The sequence below is a fragment of the Durio zibethinus genome, chromosome 23, assembly GCF_047325235.1.
Source record: "Durio zibethinus cultivar Kanyao isolate XHJ-2024 chromosome 23, ASM4732523v1, whole genome shotgun sequence".
NCBI classification, from domain to species: Eukaryota; Viridiplantae; Streptophyta; class Magnoliopsida; order Malvales; family Malvaceae; genus Durio; species Durio zibethinus.
In genome coordinates this window covers 5921136-5938877 of record NC_143184.1, presented here as the reverse complement: position 1 = coordinate 5938877, position 17742 = coordinate 5921136, and the positions used below count along the sequence as shown (strand labels likewise).

The 17742-nt window shown below is 26.9% G+C and overlaps 1 protein-coding gene across 5 annotated transcripts; it reads right to left on the bottom strand.

Moving 5' to 3' along the window:
• Positions 1 to 2267: 2267 nt before the first annotated feature.
• Positions 2268 to 7955, bottom strand: LOC111314320 (U-box domain-containing protein 3-like). 5 transcript variants are annotated; one of them, XM_089752627.1, is made up of 6 exons: positions 7749 to 7955; positions 7293 to 7470; positions 6361 to 6641; positions 5258 to 5374; positions 3180 to 5075; positions 2268 to 2812 (listed from the first exon to the last, which is right to left on the bottom strand). In XM_089752627.1, the coding sequence occupies exons 3-6, from the start codon at positions 6634 to 6636 to the stop codon at positions 2747 to 2749; spliced, it is 2355 nt and encodes a 784-aa protein (XP_089608753.1). In that variant the 5' UTR covers positions 6637 to 6641; positions 7293 to 7470; positions 7749 to 7955; the 3' UTR covers positions 2268 to 2746. The 5 variants fall into 5 exon arrangements, with proteins under 5 accessions (XP_089608753.1, XP_089608755.1, XP_089608756.1 ...); XM_089752629.1 differs by lacking the exon at positions 7293 to 7470 and adding an exon at positions 6860 to 6926 and having other exon boundaries at positions 6361 to 6777; XM_089752630.1 differs by lacking the exon at positions 7293 to 7470 and adding an exon at positions 6860 to 6926.
• Between the last annotated feature and the right edge of the window lie 9787 nt (positions 7956 to 17742).

The following is a 17742-nucleotide window of genomic DNA, read 5'->3' as shown; positions in this document are numbered from 1 at the left end:
TTTGTGTACTAGACTAGGCTATTGATTTTCCCTTTTGGCCTTTCTCTGATGGAACTTTGGCCTCAGCAATATTATATGGGTCAGTTATTAATTATATGCCAAGCTGCAACCAAATTTATAAAAGAAAAGTTGATGAAGTGATCAAAGTTCATGGTATCCAACTGACTTACTGTAGTTTTTGTTAACTAAAAAGCATTTGAAAGTGAAAGACTCTTAATTGCTATATATATAATTTATTTATATGACTTGAGGCAGTAGCACATAAATCTTGGCCAGATATTATACTTTTATTGACATTTAAAAAAACGAAATAACAAATTCAATCCCACTTCGTACATTCAATTAATTTGAAAAAAAAATTTTGTAAAAAAATTTAAAATATTTGACTCAATAAGTAATGCATTTATTTTAAAAATATTTAAAAAAATGTTTTCTTTGTATAGACTGAAGTTATGGAGTTGAGTTATAACCTTCCTTCAAGTGGGTACAAAAATCTGTATTATTCAGTAACCGAACTAATTAGTAAGTGATAGTATATAATTGATGAGAGGGGATCGAATTCCTGCTTTGCTTAAAATTGGCCTTTACATATGGCCCCTCAACACATGATATACATCCATATGTTGATAAAGCTTCAACCTGCAGGCAAATGCCCTGAGGAGCATCTCACATTCCCAATCCTAACCATATCCTTTTGTACACAAATATCTCCAATGATCCCTTTTGTGATTAATAATTGATAGCTATTCCCTAATAGTGTTAACATTTTGGCCTTTTTCTCATACATTTTTAATTAATGTTTGTTCTAGCAGCTGATCATGCTTGATGTTTCCAGTTTGAGGTAGACATATTCAGCCAGGGCCGACCTGAATCCAAATGATTTTGGTCTAAAGTTGGGTTTTTTCACAGGTGAACTGTGACAAAAGCAGTTCCACTACTTGAGGTGGGCAATGGGCAATGCTCCTTCATTCTTTGAAAGATTCAATGGAACATAATCTTCTCTCATCTACAAGCCCTTTCTTTTTATCACTCTCACATGATGGAAATATCATGTCGATTAAATTCTTTAAATTCAGAATATATGAATTTACATCTTACTTCAAGTGGGTACTTTTAATCAAAGCATAAATCTGTGGCCGTCCTAATCTCAATTTTCTAATTAAAAGAATACTTGTCGAAAGTTCATTGGGGATCATAATAGAGATTCATGAATAAGAATTGGTCACACCAGATATCAGTTCTATAAGAGAACAGTAAGAACAAGGACTCGAGGAGTCTAGTTGGTGAGGAGCACTATCTTACCCAAAATGTAAGCTGTTCTATGATTTGGGCCCATCCATAACATGAGTGGACCAGGGCCTGCCTTGGGCACTTTCTTTTTCTAAACAGTAATACCAGTGGGAGTAGGACCTTGCTGCAAGTTTCAGGTGACAAAATTGACAAAAAAACATGTCATCATGTCAGTACTGCAGTAACAAGCATGAAGCCTTTGTATGTATCGTTTAGCCTGTCTCCCATTGGCTTATATTTGATCGACAATTTGATAGCTTGAAGCTTTTTGATGTTTCTGGACCATTGGACATGTCGGCTTGCTTAAGTTGTAACTAGCAAGAAACTCACCCAGAGAATGTAAAATTAAAAAAATAAATAAATAGGAAATAAGTTGTGGTTTTAAAGGGATAGCTTTAGTCCCTTAGCCATGGATACTAACTAGCTCTGTTTGGTTTGTCCTTTTCCTTCAAATTGAAGTGAACGAATCGCATTCAATCTGGGTACTTATGTTAAACAATTTGATTTCCTTGGTTGTGAAGTAAACCAACTGAAGCAGCCTGAAAAATACAATCCCTCCCGCTACAAATGTAGGCGTGAGAATTTAGATTTCTTTTTAACCTGCTCAATATGTGAAAAGTTGCGCAGATTCAATATTTTTCAATAGAGATAACCACACAGGAGATATTGATTCACTTGCCATGTTACTTAAAAATCAGAAGATTCCCATCATGGCCTTCTCATATATTTTCAGAATTATTTATGTGGCCACCCATTTTCATTGATGGTGATTACCAATATGAAAGAGACTCGGGAGAGAGAGAGAGAGAGACGATTACTTCAGCCCCCGGCAAACGCTTGGAGCCACAAGATGGCTAAGAAGCATATCCACCACTCAAATGGCCATTCTTTTCCAGTTGACAATATTGTTGAGTACCAGGCGGGAGGATGAAGCGCTTTCGTCAAAGAAGTATAAAAGCACATAAAAACGACAAAAATTAACAGAAGCACAGAAAATGGAACATTTGACATCAAATGGCAAAAATATCATTTGAACAAGATCCTATAGCAGACCACAGGAGTCTATAGCATATGTACAACATATCTACAAAACTAAGGAACAAAATCTGTTACTACATAAATTAAAACAAAACCAAGAAAACAAAATGAAAACTTACACTCAATACCATGGGCATCGCAAACTAAGTTCTAAGGAAAATTACGTGGCAAATTATAGACAACCCACAACCTCCTGGGAAGCTAGCCCTATTTCCCTACCTCCGGCACCCCCAACCACCTTGTAAGAAATGGGATTAAAAAGAAACAAAGAATAGAGTTCACAATGCTATTGCTTAAAGCTGGAGAACTAAAGAATGTATGAAAGAGAGCTCCAAAAGGACCAATTGAAGGAGAACAATTTACATAGAGTAGGATATCAAAAGATCAGAAAAGGAATTATGACAAAATTTTTCAGTTTTCATGTCTTGCTCTTCCCGTTGGCACCTTCTCTCTGATTTCGGAAGTGACTGAGAAGCTGTTGTGCCTGCAACAGTAAAAATCCATATATCATGTACTTTCTCATGTGCATCCAGAAAATTTTCTTTAGATTAAACAGTAATCAAACATGCAATTAATAAGCGAACACCAATTTTAAGGTTTAATGAACTTTACAAGAAAACCTAATGCCTTTCTGACGTCCCTGCTTTCCACAACATGTTTTGGAAGCATAACACATTTTTCTAACCTTCCTAATTAGTTACAATAAGAATCACTTTACTGGTGAAATGACACGAAAATTAAGGAATATAATCATAATTTCGCTTATTTCATTGAGATCCCAAAGAAAGGAGAAGACAATGCAAGGACTGTGGCACCGTAACTGAAGAAGAGGAAAAAATTAAGATGCGTACCTTTTCCTTTGCTCTTGGTGTGCCAGACTGACACAATGCGATAAGGGGTGGCACAGCCCCTTCTTGCAAAACCAGGGTACAGAACTTGGGACTATTAAGGCATAGTTGCAGCAATAAAAAGGCAGCGTTTTCCTTACCCCTCTGTGATCCTGATTCAACAACTTCAACTAGTACTGGAATACCACCTTCTCGTAAAATTGCCAAACGCCCTTCACCAATCGTAGACAGGTTTGAGAGAAGAGCAACTGCCTTGTCAACCATCCCACTATCAGGATCCATTAACTTGACAAGGTATTTTACCGCACCTGCTTGAACTATACGAGCCTTATTTTCATGAAAGATTGATAAGTTAAACAAAGCAGCAGCAGCATCTTTTTTTCCTCTCAATGTTCCAGAGCCCAGAAGATTCACCAAGGGTTTGACAGCACCAGAACGTCCAATGCTTGCCTTGTACTCTTCCAAGGCAGAAAGACTGAACAAAGCTGCCGCAGAGTTTTCTTTGGCTCCATCATTTCCAGACTTTAAAACATGAATTAGTGGCTCTATTGCTCCTGATTTTGCAATCATAGCCTTATTATCTTCATTAATTGAGAGGTTTAAAAGGGTTGTAACAGCATGCTCTTGGGTTAGCTTTACCTCCGAGTACAATAGAGAAAGTAATGGTGCAACAGCACCACAGTGGCATATAATTATACGATTGTCCATGTTGTACTTTGCAAGAAGACGCAATTCTGCAGCAGCTGTAGTTTGGATTTCATTTGATAGGCTTTTAAGGTTATCCACTAATTTCTTCACATGGGAACTTGTGGTCAAATCATCATACCCTGACCCAGAAAATGCAATGGAGTATGCTCTGTTATAATTATGATTTCCATTGACCGTCTCTTCTACTTCTGTTCCAGAGACCTGCAACTGCTTTCCTGTTATCCAGGGAGAAAATCCGGATTCTTTTGTTGAAGGAAAAGTGCCAAGGCCCTCAGATGAAATTTCAGCTAACTCATTCATTTCATGTTTCTTTGACCTCCTTGACAAGTAATTCAAAGCAGGAGGCACATGATCAATGCTGGAAATTTCACTCGAGGTTGATTCAGTGCTGCTGTGAATATATGACTGATCAGAGGATTGGTGGTCATACTTGTCAATCTTTCTGCTTTGGCATCTATTGCATTCTCCGCCAAATCTAGATGAGACGTCAATCTTCTGCTTCTCTAAACCATTTCCAACTTCTAGAGATGATCTTGACGTGGAACTACTACTGCTTGCAAAGCAGTGGAAACTATCAGCATGGGTTAAATCTTCAGAAGATATATGATTTGAAGAAGAAGAGATTGAGACAAGTTTTGCATGCCCAGTGTTATTCGAAAGGCGTAAGTTGTTTTCCTCACACCAACTTGCTACCATAGCTTTGACCGTGTAATTTGGAATGAGATTTGTATGCGTGAGCGTTTGACGGGTCTTTGGGCAGATGGTCAGTCCAATATCAAGCCACTTTTGGATGGAAGCCCTGTCATAAGTTTGCCCAGAAGCCACAATAACAGGATCCAGCATAAGTTCCAACGACAGGGGGCAAAGGAAGTATGGAGGTATCAAAATGCCACTTGTGGGTTCAAAGTGCTCAATTTTAAGCATACAATCACGTACTTGGGAGATGAGATCCACAATCTGATTGATTTCTAATTTCCCTTTTGCGTTGTTGACTTCCGCATTTATTCTCTCTTTTTCCACTGCCAAAGTTTCTTTTAGCAATTCCATGTTTGACGTCAAGTTTAATAATTTGATAACTTTTATCAGATGATCAGTGCAAGGAATAGCATCATCTTTTTCACTTCTCAATGCCTCTCCTATATTTTCTGATAGTCTCTCCTGCTTCAGACATTCAATTTCCCGCATACAATGCTGAAACAGTTAACATCAATTAGTCTTGCTACTCAAAGCCAACTAGCACTGAGATAGTGATAGGAGTTGCCATCCAGCTGCCTAACAATTTCTAAAAGGACAACAAAATTTGTAGAAAGAAAACGAATAGCATTTTTGTCATCCAAACATAGACTGAAGAAACAAATTTGATTTTCTCATACCTCTACACTGGTTATACTTGAAGTGGACGGTGATGACTGCAACAATCTATACAATATGTGACATATCTCAAGTGAAGAGCTTTGCATTTTTATCAGAAAAGGCTCACACTGGAGAACCTGTACATGTTTTTAAAATATTAAAAGATAATTGAAATATGATAGTAGTAGAGGCCTGAAAATCCTATTTCTTTTACTCAGGAAGGAAAGGTATGCATAACACAACACAACATCCAATATTCAAGCTTCTTTCTCTTTTGGGTGATAAAATAGGGGAAGGCCTCCCCTTCCATTCCCCGCACCACCCAATCCCCCCATAATGGCATCATGATCTAAGGTCCTTAGTATAACATCAAAGAACTTTACCAATTAGCATAGCCGGCAAGTTCCTTATTCATTTTACTAAATACTACATTTGATTGCAGGAAAAGCATGAGGAAAGAAATGCACTTTCTTGCAATCTATAATAAACTGGATTAGCTATTTTATGAGACAAGTGTTCTTCTACAAACTATTATACTTTAATACCTAGTTGGCACCATCCTTGTTATCTTTAAATATGATGTGTTATATCTGCAAGAAATAGATTTTCTGGCAATCTATAACAAACTGGGTTACATTTGCAGTCATATCATTAAAGTTTTCTACTATAAACTATAATATTCTACAAATTAACCGAAACTTCACAGAATCTCATTCAGAAGGCAAATTTTTAGGTCCTTGTACTCATTGTGCTAGGCATTCAGGAGACAGGGCATCCATCCTATCAATGGTTTAATCAATACATATCTCAAATCGATGGTGGGTACTATTTGGCTCCTATGTCCTATCCAAAACAGCACCCAAATTGGACCAAATTGATGGAAACTGGTTTTTCAAACATGAATAATAGAAAAAAAATCCTGACTAAAAATTAGAATATGCTCATAGAACACTGATGTTAGAACAGATAGCATTTGAAGCAATGCAACCAAAATAAGAACCAAAAAACAAAGACAAATCAACTGGAAAGGGAATCCTTATTTCCAGCACTACCCTTTTTTTTTCTTTCAGGTATCATTTTATCAAGGGAAAATGTATTCAGTAAAGATTAAAATTAAACTTACCCGGTGGATTTTGCTCATTGTAGGACACCAGTTCTCCAAGAATTCTCGAGCCTCATTAACAAGCATGTCTAGCTCTTCACAGTCTTTAAATAGAACTTCATCTGACGGTATCTCGCAATCAACAACATCATCAAGCAGTGGTTTTAAAAGTTTTAACACAACAACAATTTTCCTGTATTCCTTTTCAATGGGAACACCTTTTATTGTCTGGCATGACACCAGATGAATGAATCGAGAGATACTGTTGATAAGACATCTCACGGAGGTTGTGGCCATCTGACCTGAATTTAATAGAGCATAATAAAAACTGCTCAGGTAAGATCTGTTCATAAGTACAACAGTGATTGCGTGAAAAAACTTAAGCTTGCAACTTTGTCGGTGTTGACTTTTTTCCATAATCTAAGGAAGCCCGGACATCTAGATGATGACCAAAAAGATAAAAGATCAGATTTTTACAATTTTTCATAGCAAGTGAAAGGCTTTTGATTGATGTCAATACCTGCGGAACACAGACAAACACATGCACTGCTGAAAATTATTTGTTCACCAATGCCATGGAGCTTGACCTTTTTTCCCCAGAAACACAAAATTTCCAATTTAAAAAAAAATAGAAATAAAATATAAGATTTTAAAAAATTCAGTATAAACTAAAGGCTTTTGACTAATGCCTACGGAAGAACACACAAACATCATTTCAGAAAATATATTATTTTTTACGCATTACATGGCATTTTCTATATTGACTTTTTCCCAAATAGTCTAAGGAAACCTTAGATTAACTTTCCAACAAAAAATAATATTAAATAAAAGATCGGATCTCTCTCGATATCTCCAGAAATTAATACTGAATTTTTATATGAAAATGTTTTCATAGTTTGTTTGGTTGTGAAGAAGCTTGATAAAAGTGTAAAGTCTAAATGTCTAATACGCACCTCCATTGTTTCTTAAGAGAGTGAAAGAGACAGTACTGATAGAGAATTCCTAAACTTCAGTGACGAAAATCTTTCACCGTTCATTTAGTAGCTGAAGAAAGCTTGATAAGAGTTTGAAGTCCAACAACATCAAAAGCTAAGTTTAACAGAGCTACCATAACATCCAAAATTCCATTTACTGAACCAAGAAAAAGAAAAAGGTTTTTCTTCAATCCACTAGAAACATAATTCAAAAACTACTCCACACTCATAAACTAACAAAACCTAAAAAGAAAATTCACATAAAAGCAGGAGTTTTTCCCAATTTCCAGTGCTTAAATCCAATTCAAAGCAAGACCACCACTTTATGTAATGAAAAAACCCACCAAAATATTAAACAAAAAAGACAAAAAAATATATTGAGAAATCAACATTTAAACATATAGAGGAAGCATGTTTTTAACATTGAAAGCATACCTCTGTCTTGAAGTGGGTTTAAGCTGGAGAAAAAAAGAAAGCACAGATTTTGATGGATATTTGAGTAATGTAAAACCCTCAATGAAAATAATCAAATATTGAACTTTAAGCATCAAACATAATAACTTCAGCTCTGCTTCTTTTTCCTCAGTCAAAGCTGCATGAGAGAGAGCTGCAAGAAACTAAAGAAACAAAACTTGAAAAAACAAAAAAAAAAAAAGAGGGGGGGGGGGGGTGGGGAAGACAGGGAAAGAAGGAAAAAGGGCAAACTGGGTGGGGCCCTCTTTGGTTGAAGATTTGTTGGATTATGAGGAGAAAATTAAGAGTGGGGGAGATTTGGAATTAATTAAGCCTTGGGTTTTTATTTTTTACTTTCTTTTGTTATTTAATAGAATGAAATCCAACAGGATTTCAAAGACAAAGTACTAAGGTACTTCGATTGGTCTTCAGCTGTGTAATAACTTCAAATGAGTCATTTACCCTTGTTCTTTCCCACTTACCTCAATTGGCAACCTCTTCTTTTATTTTTCTAATTTTTGCCCCCTCTCTTTTAAATGTTTGCAATGTTTACCACCACTTGATCACTTATACATAGGCTAGGTGACTAACAAAATTAATGAAATAAGAAATTAAAATTTCAACTTTGGGGTGATGATAGCAATCTTATGTTTATATATTCAAATAATCGCTAATATTTAATAAAATGATTGCAAAAAAAGACAAATTATTTATCAATGAAGAAATTTGTTTATTAATAAAAGTAAAAAACAAAAAATCATTTATCATATGAAAGGATAAAATATGGGGGATATTGTGTCTGTATTTTATATGATCATTGTATGGATACTAATTTCATTTCTCAGGAAGAATATCTCTCAAAAGTTTGATATTCTAGTCCTAAAGAATATGGCATCTTATGCTAAGATATATGGTAGTTGATGAGACTCCTTTTTTCATGTATCCATTCAAAGAAATATCCATATTCTGTCATTTTCAACTCGATTTTTTTTTTTTTTTTTGGATTGAGAATAGCGGATATGAATGTAGTTGCAAGTCACAGGGAAAAAAATATGGTAAAAACCCTTGTCAGCAATTTCTCTTGCCTTTTGGATTCAATTGTTAAACTTTTTTATGTGACATTGTCTTTTTGGAACCAACAAAATGGAACAGATTTTGCTTATCAGTAACTCCATATTCTTTCAAATCAATGTAAACATTTGTGGTAATTACCTCTTTATCTACTAGTTTTTGACACTTTTATTTTTTTTAAAATTATTTTAATAAATAAATTGTTTATACAATAATAATTATTATAAATATTAATAATTTAATTTTGGTATAATATAAGTAAATTTTGATTTTTTATATAATTTTAATTTTAATAACTATTGATAAAATTTTGGTAACATTTAATATAATTTTGGTAACGTTTAATATTAGTTTGGTAACTTATCATATAATTTTGGTAACCATTTATAATATTTTAGTAATCTCTTTATATAATTTTTGTAATTAACTTTCTAATAACTTGTTATATACTTTTAATAATTATTTATAAAATTTATATCATCATTTATTTAACAATAGGTTCCCATATAAAAGCACGAGTTTAATTCTAACATAAAATAATTTTTTTTATATAATAACATTATTGTTTCATTTAAATTTAAAATTTTCTTACTAAATTTTTTTATTAAATAGGTTTGTGATAAGTTTATCCTAATCTCCCAATATGAAATTTCTAACTTCATTTTTTTCTAGTAATAAAGTTATCAATGATTAACTAATTTACTGTTAATTTATCGGTAATTTATTACAAAGTTATCAATGATTAATTAATTTACTACTAAATTATCATTAATTTACAACTAAATTATTAATAATTTACTACTAAGCTATAAAAAATTTACATTTAAATTATCATTAATTTACTATTATACTATCATTGATTTACTATTTAGTTTTTTATTATTTACTAAAAAGTATCATGGATTTATTAATAAATTAATCAAGATTCATTATCAAATTATCACAAATTTATATTAAATTATTCATAATTTACTATTGAGTTATTTAACTAGTAAGTTATCAATGATTAACTACTACTAAGTTATATTAATTTACTTTTAAGTTTTTATGATTAAATATTAAATTATCATTATTACTACTAAATTATTTATAACTTATTACCAAATTTATCGATTAATTACTACTAAAATGAAACTAATTTACTATTAAATTATCACTAATTTACTATTAAATTATCACTAATTTACTATTAAGTTATCATTGATTTATTATTAAGTAATCAATTATTAACTATTAAGTTATCACTTATTTTTTATTAACGTATTGTTGATTTACTAATATGTTCTTATTCATTAACAATTATGATACATGAAACTTAAAAAGTCCACTAATAATATCTGAAATAATTTTCCTTTTATACAATAATGTTATTATTTTATTCAAGTTTTAAATATTGTCACTAATTTTTTTATTAAATATTAATGATTTAATTTTGGTATAATATAAGTAAATTTTGAATTTTTTATATAATTTTAATTTTAATAACTATTGATAAAATTTTGGTAACATTTAATATAATTTTGGTAACGTTTAATATTAGTTTGGTAACTTATCATATAATTTTGGTAATCATTGATAAAATTTTAGTAATCTCTTTATATAATTTTTGTAATTAACTTTCTAATAACTTGTTATATACTTTTAGTAATTATTTATAAAATTTATGTCATCATTTATTTAACATTAGGTTCCCATATAAAAGCACGAGTTTAATTCTAACATAAGATAATTTTTTTTATATAATAACATTATTGTTTCATTCAAATTTAGAATTTTCTTACTAATTTTTTTTATTAAATAGGTTTTGTGGTAAGTTTATCCTAGTCTCCCAATATGAAATTTCTAACTTCATTTTTACTAGTAACAAAGATTTAATTATTAACAACTTTAAGTATAAAAAAATATATCAATGATTGACAATTAAATTATTATTGATTTATTATTATATTATCAACGATTTAATACTAAGTTATTAATAATATACTCTAAATTATCAATGATTTTATTACTAAATTAACATTAATTTACTACTACTTTATAAATGATTTACTACTAAGTTATAAATTATTTACTATTAAATTATTGATGATTTATTACTAAGTTACTGATAATTTCTTATAAAGTTATAACTAATTTACTGTTAATTTATCGGTAATTTATTACAAAGTTATCAATGATTAACTAATTTACTACTAAATTATCATTACTTTACAACTAAATTATTAGTGATTTACTACTAAGCTATAAAAATTTTACATTTAAATTATCAATGATTTACTATTATACTATCATTGATTTACTATTTAGTTTTTTATTATTTACTAAAAAGTATCATGGATTTATTAATAAATTAATCAAGATTCATTATCAAGTTATCACAAATTTATATTAAATTATTCATAATTTACTATTGAGTTATTTAACTAGTAAGTTATCAATATTAACTACTACTAAGTTATATTAATTTACTTTTAAGTTTTTATGATTAAGTATTAAATTATCATTATTACTACTAAATTATTTATAACTTATTACCAAATTTATCGATTCATTGCTACTAATTATCACTAATTTACTATTAAATTATCACTAATTTACTATTAAGTTATCATTGATTTATTATTAAGTAATCAATTATTAACTACTAAGTTGTCACTTGTTTTTATTAACGTATCGTTGATTTACTAATATGTTCTTATTCATTAACAATTATGATACATGAAACTTAAAAAGTCCACTAATAATATCTGAAATAATTTTCTTTTTATACGATAATGTTCTTATTTTATTCAAGTTTTAAATATTGTCACTAATTTTTTTATTAAATAGGTTCATGGTAGGTTTATCATAATCATCAAAATGAAAGTTTTGATTTCACTTCTATTAGTAATCAGGGTTCAATCATTGACAACTTCAAGTATAAAAAGTTATTAATGATTGACAATTAAGTTATTAGTTATTTACTACTAAGTTATCAATGATTTATTATTAAATTATCAATTATTTACTTTTAATTTATGAATAATTTATCATTAAGTTATGAACGATTTATCAATAAATTATAAATAATTTCTATTAAATTATTGGTAATTCACCACTAAGCTATTGATGATTAATATAAAGTTATAATTAATTTACTACTAATTTACCGATGATGATTTACTAAAAATTTATCAATGATTAACTAAATTATTATTAAATTATTATTGATTTACAACTAAATTATTAGTAATTTACTATTATGTTATTAGTGATTTACTGCTAAGTTATTAATTTACTACTAACTTATCAAATATTTACTATTATATTTTTATATATTTACTATTATGCTATTATTGATTTACTGCTTAATTTTGGATTATTTACTACAAAATTATCACTAATTTACCACTAAATTATTTTTTATTCATTACCAAGTTATGACAAATTTATATTAAATTATACATAATTTATTATTAAGTTATCACTCATTAACTATTATGTTATCGATGATTTACTACTAAGTTATACAGATTTACTTTTAAGTTTTCAATGATTAACTAATAAATTATCAATTATTTACTATTAATTTATTATTGATTTACTACTAAGTTTTTTATGATTTACTATTGTCAATTAATTACTATTAAACTAAAATTAATTTATTATTAAATTATTACTAATTTACTATTAGGATATTATTAATTTATTATTAAGTTATTATTAATTTATTATTAATTTATCATAAGTAACTACTAAATTATCGCTTATTTTTTTAAAATTATCTTTAATTTATTACTATGTTATTATGTATTTATAACTATATTATAATTGATTTACTATTAAGATATTATGCATATATTATTATATTATTATTGATTTACTAAAAAGTTATCAATTATTTACTATTAAATTATCATTAATTTACTATTAAGTTATCACTAATTTACTACTAAATTATCGATGATTACTACTAAGTTATACTGATTACATTTAAATTTTTAATGATTAATTACTAAGTTATTAATTATCTACTAATATGTTATTATTGATTTGCGTATATCCAAAAAAAAATTAATCACAATGTATGTTAAATGATGTAATTTGTAAGGTAAATAAAGAAAGAAAAAAATTTCAAGCTTAAATGACTTGAAAAGCATGAGTAAATGTTCTAAATTTACTATTCATAATTTCACACATAATAATAAGTTAAAATCATAACTTTTTATGCTAATGCAAGTATTAAAATTAAATTTAATAAATATATAATATATTAGGTCAATATTTTTAAAATATTCTTCAAAATTTTTAGTTAATGGTAAAATAGTACATATTAAGAAAATTTTCATTTATGATTGAATTGAATTATTAGTGTTTGTATTTTTATACATGTTAGTAAAGTACAATTGCATATAAAAGATTGAAATTTTTGAAGTGTTCTATCACTAATGGAAGTAATAAACTTTAGTTTATGTTTATGTTTTTAAGTATACAATTTTGGGTAAATTTTTTGTTATATATATATATATATATATAATAAAAGTAATGAGAACAAATTTACTAAATAAATTTTATAAAAATTAAACAAAAAATAATTTTAAAAAATAATAAATTCACAATTTATTCTCCATAAAAAAATTTATTCTATTACACAAAAAGTTAGTATATTTTTAATTGTTGCTTCATTTTTATTACCATTATTAAAAATAACTTTTTTAATATTTTGATACCGATCAACTTCTTCATTTGAAAAAAGTAAAAAATATTTTTGTAATTTTCATAAAAAAATTTCTTCTACTAAATAAAAGTATGGTATATTTTTAATTGTTGGTTTATTTTTATTCCCATCATTGAAATTGACTTTTTTGATATTTTGATACTAATCAACTTTTTCATTTATAAAGAGTAAAAAATATTGTAATGAGTCATAACAACACAAATAAAGTTTAGCTCTATGTTGTCTTTATGAATAAGTTTGAACTATGATATGATTTCTTTCAAATAAATTGTTTAAATCATTTCTCTCAACATTTATAGCAACAACTTGGTTAACAAATGAACGATAATAAATTTGTTAATTTAGATTAACATTTTCTGCAATACAAATTTTAAAATTCTAAAAAAAGAAATATCCTTTAATCTCTACAAAACTTAGGCACATGGATTTTCTTCTAAAATTATCATTAGTATCTTATCACTTTTGCACTTAAATTTTCATTGTGTTGTGTTATTATCAGTGCCATAAAAGTATAGCTAAAATAACATAGATTAATCAATTCAAATTGAGTATAAATAAAATTTTTACTCATTTTAAATCTTAATTAAATTAAATATAATACAATACACATAATTATAAAAAATGAACTAACTTGATTCAATTTCAATTGATTTAAAAAAGTTAACAACTTAACAGTTATTTAAAACCTGAAATGAGTGAACATGATAAAAATATGAATTGAAATAGCAATCCAATCAAAATCTAACATTAGTTATTCATATTCCATAATTTAAAAGTTTTTTAATTTAAATTTTGTTCTCTTAATAGTTAATATTTTATTTTTGTTGTCTTTATGATTGAATTAGTTAATTAATTTTATGAGTATTTTCTAAAGTGAAATTACAATTATAAGTAATTGAGTATATATTTTTTTATTTGAATTTTGGACGATTTGAATCCAGCTTCTCAAACAAAGAGAAGATGCATCAATTATTGATCAAATTTGGTTAAATACATAAGTGAATAGTTGAATACACTATGAATAGAAGTAAATGATAAAACTTGACTTAATCTAATTTGTCACTAATCCTAAGTCTAAAATTCAACTCAAAATTATAAAAAGTCAAATTAAAAAATGACTGAAATACTAAATACACAATTAAATAAATATTTATCAAATAAAATTTTGCTAATAAATACTTTAAAATTATTTTTAAGTTTAGTTAAATTATAGTTTATAAAATTTTTATTTTAGATGTAAAATGATAATTAACTTGATGAATTTCAATTTTTTTGGAATAAATATTACTTAATATGTCAACCTTAAAAATTTTGATACAACAATGAATTTTTTTCAATTGATATAAAAGAGAAATGAATGAGTATACAATGTTTCTCCAAATAAAAAAGTTTCATATTAATCTTAAAGAAATTTGAAGTTAATAAATTTTTATATTTTTCATTGAAACATATATAGTACTAATTTTCTTTATTATATGAAGAAAATAGAGTTATGTATAACTAAGCAATCTTTCGTCTCACATTTTTGCATAAAATAATCTTCTATTGGTACTCTCATCAATTGAATATAATTGTACATCCTATCTATTGAAAGCTTAATTTTTCTTTCATTTGAAATTTTATTATACATAAAATTTTATTAAATAAAAATATTATATTACATAATTTTAAAAAATAAAACGAAATAAAATAAATTCCTCACCTTGGTACTTATCATTTTTTTAAAAGAAAATTCTAATTCTGAGAATAACAAATTTATTACGTAATACTTATACTATTGATAATAATTTCATTTTTAGTATTAACAACATAATTTTCATGACTGAATGTAATTTTTGCATAAACATATTCAAAAGATAGATCCAATAAATTTTGACACATCTTGAAAGAATTCACAAAAAATAATTAATTTTACTTCACTTGATAATTTTTTACTTATATAATTCATGTTAGGTTGTTCAACCACTTAGATGACAAAAAAAAAGTGAGTAAATTTAATATAATTGAGAAAAATTAAATAACCTTAAGATATAAATTAATTATATATATATATATATGTCTCAAAGCCTTTGCCCTAGTAGCTAAAGGTGTTTGAAGGGACATCAAGGGTTTGGTTTCGAGCTAGGCCTTCCCACTCTCCCTTACTTGTACTAAGGCTTTGCACGTCTGATGTAACCAAAAAAATATTATATGTATGCATATTAAGATAAAAGTTAAGAGAAAATAAAATAAGTTATTATTTCAATCAAGATGAATAATTGTTATGATAATTTGATGAGACCCAATCCTAAGCTAATGGTAGCTTTACCTCCTCCTAAATCATCTAATTGTATAGGTGTAAAGTGAAATTAAAGGATTCAATAAATCATATAATGTTAATTGTTGGTAGAGAGAATGCAATTAATTTGCATTTGATTTGATATTAATTTTTGTTTATGAGAATAACAATTATAAAATTCTAGAGGTAAAAAATATAAGAAAAAAATTAGTTATAGAGGTTAGATTAAACTACAAGAATGATATGTTAAAAATTATTTCAAAGGATTAAAAATATTTAATTATATTATTAATGATCAAATGATTAACTCATAAAATATATAAATAATAAAATAATTAACATACATATGTAATTAATATATTAAAAAATTGAAAGGCAAAAAATAAAAAAAATGCTTTAATGACTTAATTATAATTATTTTTAATGAATTTATTTATCAACATAAACTACATAAACAATTGCTTTTACAAAAATTAAATAAACAAACTTTATATAATTATTTTATTCCTATACGTACTAAGTTTTGATCTCGTTCTATTCTTATTTTCATTTGATGTAAAAAAACATTTTACTATAAAAAAAGAGTTAAATAATAAAAAAATTAGTTAAATTAAAATTTGTAAAAAATTACTAATTATAAAAAAATGATTTAAATTAAATTTTATAAAAAATTACTAATTATAAAAAATTTATAAAAAAAATAGTTAAACAATCAAAAAATAATTTAAATTAAATTTTATAAAAAAATAACTTGTAACATTTTTTAAATTAAAGTTTCATGAAAGGTATTTTAGTCAATCATTTTTAACAATTTTTTAGTCTAATTATAAAAGAAAGAGTTTAATAATAAAAAAATTCATTTAAATTAAAATTTATAAAAACATTTACTAAAAATATTTTTACCAATCAGTTTTAACATTTTGAAATTAAAATTTTAAAATTTTAAATAGTTTAATTTCACATAAACTCTATTTTTAATTTTAGTTTATTTAAATTAACTTAAATAAATATAAAAAAATTATATATTTAAAGATAAAATTGTTAATTTAAAAATTTATAAAAATATTTAAATCGAAAACTATTAATACTTTTAGAATTCGTAGTTTTATATATAAATGATATTAAAACAAAATTTCTTCCTGAAATTAAAACTTAACTAAAATGTAATTGATAAACATCTCACAGTTCTCACTCGTATAAAACAACAATATATTACACATGATATACTTAATCAATGATTGGTTAATGGAAATTTCAGGAAAAGAAGAAAAATTGGAAAAAAAAAAAAGGTAGTATTGTATGTAAATATAAACTCTCTTTGTTTTACTGTATGCCATAAATTTTATTCAAAGAACCCTAAATTCTTTTTTCAAAAAGATTAATGTGTCAATATTTTTATATAATTTTTTCTATATTTCCTTCTATTTCGCATTTCCCCTGAAATTTGCACCCCATCCTTTTCTTTTTCCCTTTTTTTTTGTATTTTGCCTTATACAGCCCTTAATTTTGTTGAAACAGAAAAGTGTTGACAGATAAAGACTAACCTTCATGATTCTAACATTTTGCAACAGAGATCATTATTAAAGAGGAAATTGGAATAACATGTTGCTGTGCTCAAGATTCCAGGCCACATTAAATTGGTCTTTTCAAAACAACCCCTTTTATATATAAATAAAAAGGGTCAACTACATGATTCTTTTTTTAATCCAAAAAGTGAAAGATATGAAGAAACATACCTGTTTTGTAGGAAAAGAAACTTGCAAAAAAAGGAGGAAAATTTTCTTCTTGTTGATAAACGGAGATAAGGATAAAGAGAAAAAGAAGAGAGTGCAGGCCAATTGAATTGGCAAAAGCTTAAGCCTAATTGTTTCCATTCATTACACATTGATACTGTACAAACAAAGACAACT